This window comes from Manihot esculenta, chromosome 3 (genome assembly GCF_001659605.2).
Source record: "Manihot esculenta cultivar AM560-2 chromosome 3, M.esculenta_v8, whole genome shotgun sequence".
Classification (NCBI taxonomy): Eukaryota; Viridiplantae; Streptophyta; class Magnoliopsida; order Malpighiales; family Euphorbiaceae; genus Manihot; species Manihot esculenta.
The window spans coordinates 2,502,889-2,515,554 of NC_035163.2; the positions used below are offsets into that span (position 1 = coordinate 2,502,889).

The 12,666-nt window shown below is 29.3% G+C and overlaps 2 protein-coding genes across 2 annotated transcripts; both read left to right on the forward strand.

Annotated features, from left to right (window-relative positions):
* The first annotated feature begins 743 nt into the window (after nt 1-743).
* Nucleotides 744-4,738, forward strand: LOC110608311 (DNA repair protein recA homolog 3, mitochondrial-like). Its single transcript, XM_043954748.1, has 5 exons — nt 744-850; nt 1,555-1,717; nt 1,987-2,133; nt 3,094-3,228; nt 4,022-4,738. Exons 1-5 carry the CDS (start codon nt 744-746, stop codon nt 4,400-4,402), a joined length of 933 nt encoding a protein of 310 aa, XP_043810683.1. The 3' UTR covers nt 4,403-4,738.
* A 1,990-nt stretch (nt 4,739-6,728) lies between these two features.
* LOC110608312 (probable protein arginine N-methyltransferase 1.2) lies at nt 6,729-9,948 on the forward strand. Its single transcript, XM_043954749.1, has 9 exons — nt 6,729-6,859; nt 6,985-7,117; nt 7,613-7,768; nt 7,909-7,972; nt 8,080-8,222; nt 8,345-8,432; nt 8,660-8,775; nt 8,927-9,077; nt 9,402-9,948. Exons 1-9 carry the CDS (start codon nt 6,729-6,731, stop codon nt 9,605-9,607), a joined length of 1,188 nt encoding a protein of 395 aa, XP_043810684.1. The 3' UTR covers nt 9,608-9,948.
* Nucleotides 9,949-12,666: the final 2,718 nt, after the last annotated feature.

Sequence of the window (12,666 nt, forward strand, 5' to 3'; positions counted from 1 at the left end):
TTTTATTAGTTACAACTATAAAATTTAAACAATCTATAAAATTTTAAAAATATTTAAATTTAATTTTCAAAGAGATATTATTATTCCAACAGTTCTCACAGATTTAGCGACTCTATTGGTAGTATCAACGTGGGTGCCAATCTCTCTTTCAGCCAAGAGACCTGTTTTTGGTGCAAGAAAATAAGAACTCTTAAATTGAAACTTTAATTAATGCACAAATCAATAATATCGATAATAACAATCTCAAATCAAACTAACTACTTAATATTAAATAAATATAAAATATATCCAAAATTCAAAATTCAAATTTAAATTTCAATAAAAATTAAAAAATATAAAGATTATCGATAGATATTACGAAATCACTCGAATTTCTATTCTAATATAATATATTAGTAAAATTCATAACAATTTATATAAAGTAGTTTTTATTATAAAATTAAAAAAAAATTCACCGCAATAATTTAGTCATCGTAGAAACTCACACTTCACTTATTATAACATAATTGAATATATATTCATTAAAAATAAAAAATCTTCCATTTACAATAAAACTAAAAATTCTCACAAACTCTTAAATTGAAATATTGAATCAATGTATAAATCAATAATCTCAATAATAACAATCTCAAATCAAATTAACTACCTGAAGTTGAAGTTAAATAAATCTAAAGTATATTTAAAAATTAAAATTAAAAGCTAAATCCTAGTAAAAATTAAAGAAGATAAAGATTGTTCCGTCGATGGTCTGTATGGATGGACTTACTGATGATATTAAGAAGCCTTCTCGGATGCGACAATTTCATTCTCCTTCACATTCAATCAAACTCTACTCCAATTATGTCTTGATGTTAGTTCATTGCTTTCTTGTTAGTTCGTTGCTTTTTAATTGGACGCGACAATTTTACAAGTGACCAACCACCATCATATATGAAAAGTTTTTAAAATTTTGCCAATATTAACATTCTTCTCCAATGTGGTCCAAGGGATGACACCGATGAAATATCAAAAGTCCTTCAAAGGAATAAGAATTAATTTCGAAGAGAAAAATAATTTAATTTTTTTCTTAATAAATTAACGATAAAAATAAATGAAATGAATGAAAAAAAAAATAATAACTTTTAATAAATTTTAAAAAATACAGATTAATTTATAAATAATGACAATACTAAAAAAATAAATAGTAAATTTTTTTTATTTTAATATAAATAATAATTTTTTTAATTTAAATTAATTTTCAGTTTATAATTAATTTAGTAGTAAATTTAACATAAAAATTATTTTATTAATAAAATAAAATTTTAAAAATTATATTCTTTATTATAAAAAAATAATAAATAAAATTATAAATTCTGTCAATATCTCAAAATTTTCACTATAAATTACTCTTATTCTTTATTTTTTAACATTGTATTTTCATATTTACCATATGAATATTTTTCTAGAGTTTAAAATAATTATTAGTAAGATAAAAATATATTTTATTATATATATACTCAAAGTTTACATATTCATATTTAAAATAACACATAATTAAATAATAATAAACAATAGATTAAATAATAATGAGCACGCACTTGACTCATCACTAGCTCAGGCCATTGGAGTAAATACTGAAAACTTGCTTCTATCACAACCTGATTGTGGTGAACAAGCTCTCAGCCTGGTGGACATGCTTATAAGGAGTGGTTCTGTGGATGTTGTGGTTGTTGACAGTGTAAGTAAAAGTCTGTTGTTGGTACTTTGCATGGTGTAGAGTTCTCTTTCAGTTATAGTATCTTGTTTCTGCTAGAGCATTTTGCATGTTTCATGGAATTGGTCTTCTTCCCCATCCCTACTCTTGATATCTCTGTGTCTCAGGCAATGTTCTTATCACTGCAGGAGGTTTTAGAAAGGACATTGAATATGCTTGAGCTCATTGGATTGAAGTTGCTGAATTAAACTCAAGTCCTTTAATTATGGTTAACCTTTTTCATTTGGTTACAGGTAGCTGCCCTTGTGCCTAAAAGTGAGCTTGATGGTGAGATGGGCGACGCTCACATGGCAATGCAAGCTAGATTGATGAGCCAGGCGCTGCGCAAATTGAGCCATTCTTTATCGCTGTCACAGACAATATTGATCTTTATAAATCAAGTATGAATATTTAGGCCTTTGTTTGTGTAATTCGTAAGTTTTGGTTACAAATGGATCCTTGTTCCTTTGTGAAATCCATACTGCTAAGACTGAACTTTAAGGGGACTATCTACTTGTTATTCTGAGGTCTGAGTGTTGCAACAATGTTACCATTGCCCTTTCCGATTAAAAGCCATGGGTTTCCGGAAATAGGTTCCTTGCAGAAAAGCAGGGTGACCGCCGTGTACAATAGATGATCCTATGCTGAAATTTGCAAGTAGAGATCCATATGCACCGGGGAATGGGGATGCTCTACCTACTTATTATTTTATTTTGGGCTTAGACATTCCTGAACTTCTTGAAATTACTACCTTCATCAAATTTAGTTAGTTTGTTGTAATCAGTTTGCTGGGTTGTGAGTCTGCTGTGAATCACAATTGACCCAATTTGCATGCGGTCCTTCCCGTCCTTCTTTGACCCCCCTCCCCAGAACCCAAAAAAAGAAAGTTCTGAACTGAGCTTGATCCAAGAACCATGGTTGTGATTAGGTTCTATGCTAAGCTTGATTTGAGAGGTGTAGGTGTAACTAGGGCAGGAATGAACTTAGGCCAAGGTATCATCAGTCATGCTGTGCTATGACTATCCCCTTTCAGTAGCATGTAGTTGGTAATTTAATGCATTATTAGTGTCAGTCTTTGTATGTTCTTTCTAAAGAAACATGGTTATATTCTCTTTTTGATGTAATTTAACTTCTTAACTTCTATCATCTTGGTGGCAATGCCAATATTGCCTGAAGTGTAATGAAGTGAGTTGTTCATTGGAGACTCTTGCGGATATTGGTGTCATCTTCTCAATATGAAGTTTGTTTATATCTTGATCTAATGTGCACACAGAGGAAGTACATTATCGGTCTGCAATTTCTGTATTATGTGTACATTTACTTAATGATCATACTTCCTCACTGCTTACATCCATATACAGGTGAGGTCAAAGATTAGTACATTTGGAGGATTTGGTGGGCCAACTGAAGTAACTTGTGGTGGTAATGCTTTGAAGTTCTATGCTTCAGTGCGCTTGAACATAAGAAGGGTGGGGTTTATAAAGAAGGGGGAAGAGGTACGACGTTTGTCTGTTCATCAATTTATTAACTAACTGTACCTAATCAAAGTATTTCTGATTTTACCTCATACTTGTTTGAACTCTAAAATTTGCATGACCTTTTGTCTTCCTATGAGAACAGTCTAAAACACACTTGATTTGAAGTGCCTCTAGCTCTCTACCTTTCTTTCATTGAAACGCAAAAAACAATGTCATATCATGTGGCAAAATTGCCTAGAACCAGTACGTAGCATTTGGTCCCAGACATATCTTTGTGTTCCCAAACCAAGTACTGGATGTGCAAGGATGCTTCTTGGTGTAGGGAGTTGTCTGGAGAAAAGATCTAATCTAGATCCCCGAGGAGTGCAAAAGGCTAACGCTAACAGGGCTAAACGGATTGATTGAAAGTACGGATGGATTTTTTTGCATTGCAAATTGCTCCATCTACATTGGTGTCACCACCTTTTTACACTTTGACTTTATAAGAAAGAGAATGTGATGTAGAATATTGATAATGGCTATGATTCTTTTCCCATCCAAGTTGACTAGTAAAATCTCTTGTTGATCTACCATTATATGGACCATGTATTTAGCGTGGCACCAGTTCTCTTGTTGACCTTGATGTTTTCAGCATAAGCCATGTGCTTGAAATGAGGGGTTGGGTTTGGCTTTAGCACAAATGGTTAAAGGTGGGGAAGGAGTGGGCCTGCAGGGTTCAAATTAGCCAAAATGTATACATTGATTGACTTCTCTGATTGTTCCTGTGCCTTCTCTCTCTGATTTTAATCTGTGATACTTTTTGTCTTTGCAGACTACTGGAAGTCAAGTTCAAGTGAAAATTGTAAAGAATAAACTTGCCCCCCCATTTAAAACAGTCCAATTTGAACTTGAATTTGGAAAGGGAATATGTCGAGAATCAGAGCTCATAGAATTGGGGGTAAAACACAAATACCTTGTCAGGGCTGGTTCGTTTTACAATTACAATGGTCAGAGTTTCCGCGGGAAGGAAGCCCTTAAACGCTTTCTAGCAGAAAATGATGTTGCTCGGGAAGAACTTATGATGCAACTCAGGCAGAAGCTACTTGATGTCGGCTCAAGTAAGGACGAGGGAGCAGAGGATGGAGAACCTGTAGAAGAAATTGTTTCACCTGATTCTACAGATGAAGAAGCTGTTACTGCAGTAGAAGCATAGTTTTCAAATGCATGAAATTGAAAATCATTGGAGTTATCCTGCTAGATTCCATGGTATCCTTCAGTTTTCCCAGGGATTCTGCAATTTCAGCCTGCACAAATTGATGGAAGGATATGAAAGGCTCTTGGTTTCTAATCACAAGCTACCATTGCTTATATACACACATGGCCTTGAATTGGTGGCTTTGTAAGTTAAATGTGTTAAGTTGATCATGTAAATTTTAGGCTTTTGTGGCTTTATGTACCAGCCGCAAAATTTTTCCTTAGCTTTCCATCTGCATTTTGTATGTGAACAGAGTAACCAAGTAATCAAAATCCACATTTTTTTTTTGTTTTAGTGCAATTTATCGTTTCTTCAGTCTTTTTATTTAAGGTGCATTAAGATATTTAAAAAAAAAAAAGAACCCTACATTTAACATAAGCTCGATTATAACAAAAATATGTTTAATAATTATTAAAGTAAATGTTTATAAAAAAATTATGAAAAAATATAAATATTTAATATAATGGTTATGAAGTTGGCTTTTTTTTATGAATTTAAATCTCTGTAACATTATTTTTTATTAATTGAGAGAAAAGAAAGTAAATTTTACTTAACATATAACCATTAAATTTTTGTAAATATTTTTCAAATAATTGAAGGAAAAAAAAAAAGAAAAAAGAAACCCTTCGGGATCTCTTGTTATGCCACTTCAAGCACCTGTTGCTGGCTGTGACTTTTTCGGTTAAAAATCTGATGAACTCCATAAAAAAATGTGCTTGAAGGCACTAGCTTTTTCATTACCTTTGAGCAAGTTCCAAATCCTCAGATTCAAGCACATTCTCTCATGTCCTTTGAGATTCATCTCCAACGCCTGAAGTGTTTCCTGTGAGAGTTCCTGTAAATATACCAGTAATTTCATTCTCTCTTTCAATTGCCATGATCTGATACAATATCTTTGATTGTAGTTCAACCAAAGGAGAGAAGATAGTAATAGTCTCTCACCATGTTGAAGCAAATCTCGAGTAAAACTCCATAGAAAATCGTCTAAGCGTGAGTTGGCCGAGTTAATTAGGCCCGACTCGATCTCAAAGTGGCTCAAGGACGGGATCGTAGGCAAATCAAATGTCCAACTGCGGTGCCGGTGGGAGCGTAGTGGATGAAGTATTGAGCCTCTGGTGCGATTCAAGGAGTTGCGCATGGTAGAAAGAATGAGCTCTTTGAGAGCATAGTAAAGCCTCAGTTGTGATGCCTTCAATTGAAATATTGTTGACATAGGTTATTGAAGAATTTTTCAAGAGTAAATATTTTGAAACATATATTTTTTTATTATAAAAAATTTGAAAAACATCTTATTATTTTTATGGTAAACGTATTTACGTTTTAATTTAAATATTCTAATTTTAATTTAATTATTTCAATTTTTATTTTTTAATATAATTTTAGTTGATTTATATATTTTTAAATTTGATAATTTAACAATTTAATAATCTAGTATATGACGTATATTATTATTATTATTTTTTAAAAAATTAATTTATTGATAAAAAAAACTCAACATTTATATTTTTTTATATTTTAATCCAAATATTTAAATTTTAAACAAATTGATTTAACAATTATATTTGAATATAATTTGATTAATTTTTAAAATTAAAATTAAAAATAAATAATCTAATCGTTAAATATGATATTCACATTTTCTATAAATTTTATTTTTATAATAATAGTTATAAATATTTTATAATAAATATATTATTTAATTTAAAATAGCAGTATATAATAAATAATTAAAAATAATATATTATTATAAAATTTTCATAAATATAAATTAATATTATTTTCATCTAAATTCTTATATTTTAATTCTTAAAAATCGAATAAAATTATATTTAAATGTAAATATTATATTAATTAATATAAAATTTAAATGTTTAATTTAAAATATAAAATGATATAAATATTAAAATTTTTAATTATTTAATAATTAATTCATATAGAAAAGTAATAATAATATATATGATATGACATCCCAATTAAATTATTAAAGTGCTATGTAAATTATTAAAATTTAAAAATTTATTGGTGAATTAAAATTATATAAAAATATAAAAGTTGAATCAATTAAATTAAAATTAAAAAATTAAAATTAAAATGTAAATATACTTGGATGTTGATCGTTTTAATTAATTAATCTATTTTTATTGGTTCAATTAATTAAAAGTATTAAATTAAGCTAAAATAAAAAATAAACCGTAAAAGAAGGAAAATGAAGACCGCATGGATTGCTTACGTAAGCATTGAAGTCGTTATTCAGTAAATAGTAACTGAAGTCGTTATACGGTAAATGGTAATTGGTAACTGTAAAACAGTAAAAATGGTGTTGCTTTGGGCTATAAAGCTGAGCTTAGATCCCGCCTTTTTCATATTCTCTCTGGACACGAGCGACTGCAACTCTCTGGTGCCAACTTGCTTACTGTACGTCTCGTCTCTTCAAGAAACCACAACATCTCCGTCAGTCTTTTCTTGCCGGTCGTCTTCAATTATTGGAAATGGTAAACACCTCGTCTCTTCTCTTCTCTTTTACTGCAATATACATGTAGTCCTAACGACAATAGTTACATAATTTTGAAGCCAAAGAGAAGAAGAAATCGAGGCAATCGTAGGAATAATGCGAGAAGGAATCAGCAAGGGCAGGGAAGGAACGGCGACGAAATTAATGTAGATGGAATTAAGGTACCAGAAATCATCTTTCTCATAATGTTCAAACACAATAGGAAATAAAGAAACATATTTGATACGTAAAAGATGATTTAGGATACACAATTTTTGTTCTTCAAGAATTGAAGTATGTCAACTTGTAATCTCTTTCTCTTTAACGGTTTCCTTTTTCTTGAATCTTTATATATGTCTGCTTTCTTGTGATTTGCATCTGCTTGTTTTATTTATTCATGGGCCACTGCCAAGTATCATGATGGTTGATGCTTTTAGTGTTCTTTATACAGCAAATATCTGAAGAAGGGAATAATCTGTTGTTTGAGTTGTTTCAAATTCATGCATCTGTATTATTTCAATATTTTCTACCATGCTGCATCTAGATGACTTTTTAAATTGTGAAATTTGGAATTCTTGAGTAATTATGGAATTGATTTATTTTATGCGATGCATTTCCCCCTTGTTACATAAAATTAGTTACCAACTGATATTCCCTTGACCACATTTACATTCCAGGAAATGCTGAAGGATGTAGTGACAACTAAAACTTATCAAAATGTTATATATCAGAATAAGTTTCTGTTTAAGAATAAAATAGTACTTGATGTTGGCGCTGGAACTGGAATTCTGTCCCTATTTTGTGCAAAAGCTGGGGCTGCACATGTTTATGCGGTATGTGTTCACTTCTTTCCTTTCTTCTATTCAGCAAGGAATTGTTTCAATCAAGATGCTACGATTAGGCATGTCATATTTTGTGTTTTTGTCATGTGTTTTTTTATATTAAATGTGGTTGCCTGCTTTTCCATTTTCAGGTTGAGTGCTCAGACATGGCTGACATGGCAAAAGAAATAGTTGAATCAAATGGTTTTTCAGAAGGTAATATGTTTGTGTTATGAAGTTTTGCTAATTCTACTGTCTTTCTATATTCCTTCAAAGTAGTCAGTGACTCTGCCCTTTTTTTCTTAAATAAAATATTGTTACAGTTGTAACAGTTTTGAAGGGAAAGATTGAAGAAATTGAGCTACCAGTTGCTAAAGTAGATATTATAATTTCAAAGTGGATGGGATATTTTCTATTGTATGAAAATATGTTAAACACGGTCCTCTATGTACGAGATAAATGGCTTGTAAGTTGTATTTCATTTTTCACTTTATTCTCTGACTATGCAGAACATTGTTATATCAATTGTAGTTCTTTGATATAAGAAATCAATGGTGTCAACTTTTCTTGTGCTTTGCCGGTTTTCAGGTCAGTGATGGAATTCTTCTACCAGACAAAGCTTCCCTTTATTTGACAGCCATTGAGGATGCAGACTACAAAGAAGATAAGATTGAATGTGAGTCTCTTGAATTTCTAATGCATACAAGTATATTTTTTAGTCGTTTTCTTTAGGCTCCAAAATTTGGATAGTTTTGGGGACTCTTCTCTCATATCAATTCCATGAATGGGGCTTTTAGTTTTTCTTAGACTTCTCTTCTATGCATGTGTTTCTGTAAGCTGAAAAATTATTGGATCTTGTTTTGTAATGGTTGTTTGGTCCCTTTTGCTCTCACACTACTCCAGTTTGGAATAATGTGTATGGCTTTAACATGAGTTGCACCAAGAAGCAAGCCATCATGGAACCTCTTGTTGATACTGTTGATCAGAAACAAATTGTCACAGACTGCCAGCTCCTCAAGGTGAGATATGCATAAACTTGTGTGTGTGCCAAAAACACGTATGTGCATGTAGACAAGGATGTATGCTTGTTTAAAAATTTTTTGGTCTATACTTTTGTTGGGTGTTCTTCCCTGTTTTGGTGATCGTTTGGTTTACTTCGCCTCATTTCAGATTATGGATATCTCTCAAATGGTTTCTGGGGACGCTTCCTTCACAGTTCCTTTTAAGCTTGTGGCTGAGCGGGATGATTACATCCATGCCTTGGTGGCCTACTTTGATGTGTCATTTACCAAATGTCGCAAGTTAATGGGCTTCTCTACAGGTTAATCTTTTTTTTATTTATGCTTTTATGTGCTGTTTGTCTAGTCATTTGGATTAGATGCTTGTCTTTGTAAAATTCAATGAGTTTGAAGGTCACCTCAAAAATACTACACATTTCATTACTTTGAGCATCGTCATCACGAGACTAATACAAGTCTAAAGTTAAAAGTTAGAATGACAACTTGACAGTACGTGGGGGATTGTACGCGGCCAGTTGGTTGTGTGTTGTGCTTGAACAATGCTCTGTCCATTGTCTACATTTCATTCTTAGAATAGCATATTGGGGAAGACTTTATGCTTCTCTGACGAACTCAAATCAATGCAGGGCCAAGATCACGGGCTACACACTGGAAGCAAACAATTCTGTACCTAGAAGATGTGTTAACTATATGCGAAGGGGAAGTCTTATCTGGGAACATGACTGTCGCACCGGACCAAAAAAATCCTCGCGACATTAATATAATGATCAAATATGCATTGAATGGGCAGCGGTGTGTGGTCTCAAGAACTCAATATTATAAGATGCGGTGAAGTAATCTACATGTTATTCAAAATTCAAAGCACTAGTGGCAAAGGTGATGCTTAACCACAACTTCTATCTAGTAAGTTGCTTTCTATTTGGGAGCTGAGTGTATTTCTTATTTCTCTCTGTTCAAGAATTGAGAGAGTTGCGGGCTTGGCTTCCCTTACATGTATTTTGCCTGCAATTTTTGGCAATCCCCTTTTACGTATTTGCAAAGGGGGAATGAGAATCTAACGCTGAAATTTTGAGTTTTAATTTTTCAGGACCTTAATTGTATTGTTTTAAGTGGTTGGAAATTGAATCTTATTTCTTCACTGTACACCTTATGTCCCCTATGATTTGCAAGAAATTACTTTTCAGGCGATTCCGTTCATAGTGAGCGGGGTTTAGGTCGTCTCAAAATTAGTCTTCCAACTTTATTTCTGTAATCAATTAGAATCTTATTATTATTATTATTGGTATTATTAATTTCTTTCCATCTGAGTTGAAATTTGAGAGTTTACCCCCTTAGTTAAAAGATAGTATATATATTGTAATTTGCTGTTAATTTTTTTAAAATTCAATGTTCTAATCTTTGCAAATTAAAAGGTTTAACAATTTTTTATTCAATGGGTTTTATTTTTTAATCTATTGTTTATTATTATTTAATTATGTGTTATTTTAAATATCAATATGTAAACTTTGAGTATATATATAATAAAATATATTTTTATCTTACTAATAATTATTTTAAACTCTAGAAAAATATTCATATGGTAAATATGAAAATACAATGTTAAAAAATAAAGAATAAGAGTAATTTATAGTGAAAATTTTGAGATATTGACAGAATTTATAATTTTATTTATTATTTTTTTATAATAAAGAATATAATTTTTAAAATTTTATTTTATTAATAAAATAATTTTTATGTTAAATTTACTACTAAATTAATTATAAACTGAAAATTAATTTAAATTAAAAAAATTATTATTTATATTAAAATAAAAAAAATTTACTATTTATTTTTTTAGTATTGTCATTATTTATAAATTAATCTGTAAAAAATTAAATTATTTTTCTCTTCTAAATTAATTCTTATTCTTTTGAAGGACTTTTGATATTTCGTCGGTGTCATCCCTTGGACGACATTGGAGAAGAATGTTAATATTGGCAAAATTTTAAAAACTTTTCATATATGGTGGTGGTTGATCACTTGTAAAATTGTCGCGTCCAATTAAAAAGCAACGAACTAACAAGAAAGCAATGAACTAACATCAAGGCATAATTGGAGTAGAGTTTGATTGAATGTGAAGGAGAATGAAATTGTCGCATCCGAGAAACCTTCTTAATATCATCAGTAAGTCCATCCATACAGAACATCTACGGAACAATCTTTATCTTCTTTAATTTTTACTAGGATTTAGCTTTTAATTTTAATTTTTAAATATACTTTAGATTTATTTAACTTCAACTTCAGGTAGTTAATTTGATTTGAGATTGTTATTATTGAGATTATTGATTTATACATTGATTCAATATTTCAATTTAAGAGTTTGTGAGAATTTTTAGTTTTATTGTAAATGGAAGATTTTTTATTTTTAGTGGATATATATTCAATTATGTTATAATAAGTGAAGTGTGAGTTTCTACGATGACTAAATTATTGCAGTGAATTTTTCTTTAATTTTATAATAAAAACTACTTTATATAAATTGTTATGAATTTTATTAATATATTATACTAGAATAGAAATTCGAGTGATTTCATAATATCCATCGATAATCTTTATATTTTTTAATTTTTATTAAAATTTAATTTTGAATTTTGAATATATTTTATATTTATTTAATATTAAGTAGTTAGTTTGATTTGAGATTGTTATTATCGATATTATTGATTTGTGCATTAATTAAAGTTTCAATTTAAGAGTTCTTATTTTCTTGCACTAAAAACAGGTCTCTTGGCTGAAAGAGAGATTGGCACCCACGTTGATACTACCAATAAAGTCGCTAAATCTGCGAGAACTGTTGGAAATAATAATATTTCTTTGAAAATTAAATTTAAATATTTTTAAAATTTTATAGATTGTTTAAATTTTATAGTTGTAACTAATAAAAATGTAATTAATTTATTATTTTTTTATTATAAATAGACTTATTAAATTTAATAATGTATACAATAAAAGTAAAAATATAGCTAATGCAATCAAAGCACAGCCATTATGTTTTTTTCTTCTTTATTTTTTATTTTTTTATTTTTTTAAAAAAAATTTTTAACTAAAGAACATGCCATATTTTAATCAATCTTTTAAACTAAATCTTTTTTAAACTCAACAAAACTTGCTTTTATGTTTAGCCATGACTCTCTTAGCTGACAATCACACAGGAGTTTTTGTAGCTCGGAATTGCAAATACGAACTCGGTGTCTCTTCTGCATAAGCTGTATATCTATATATATGGTATGGAAGGTGGCAGAATCGGTGTTAATTCAGACTTCAGAATACAGGCAGGCTATACAAATTTCCTGAAGGTTTTGCTCGTAAATATTTCGACTCATAGGATCCAAGATATGCATTAGGAATCACAATCACAATTAATTTTAACCTATTTATCACAGTTTTTTATGTATAAAAATTATGAATATATTTAATATTTTGTTTAATATGTATTTTCTATAATGATATTTTCAACTTTTAACTTAACTAATATTTATTATATTAGAATTTTTTAAATAATTATTTAAATAATAAATATAATAATAATTAATATTTATTTCATCTCATAATTTTTATTCACTTTATTTCTTCACACATATTTTAAAAAAATAATTTTTTATTAATTTTTTAATTATATTTAATTTAAAAATATTAAATTTTATTAAATAATAAAAGAGATTTTTTTAAAAATAAAATAAAATAAAATAGAATTATAATAATTAATTTATATGTTATTATCTTATTAATAGTTATTTTAATTTGTAGAAAAAATTCATATGGTAAATACGAAAATAAAGTGTTAAAAAAATAGAGTAATTTACAATTAAATAACAGAAATTTAAGATAATTTTTAAAAGTAAATAATTTAAT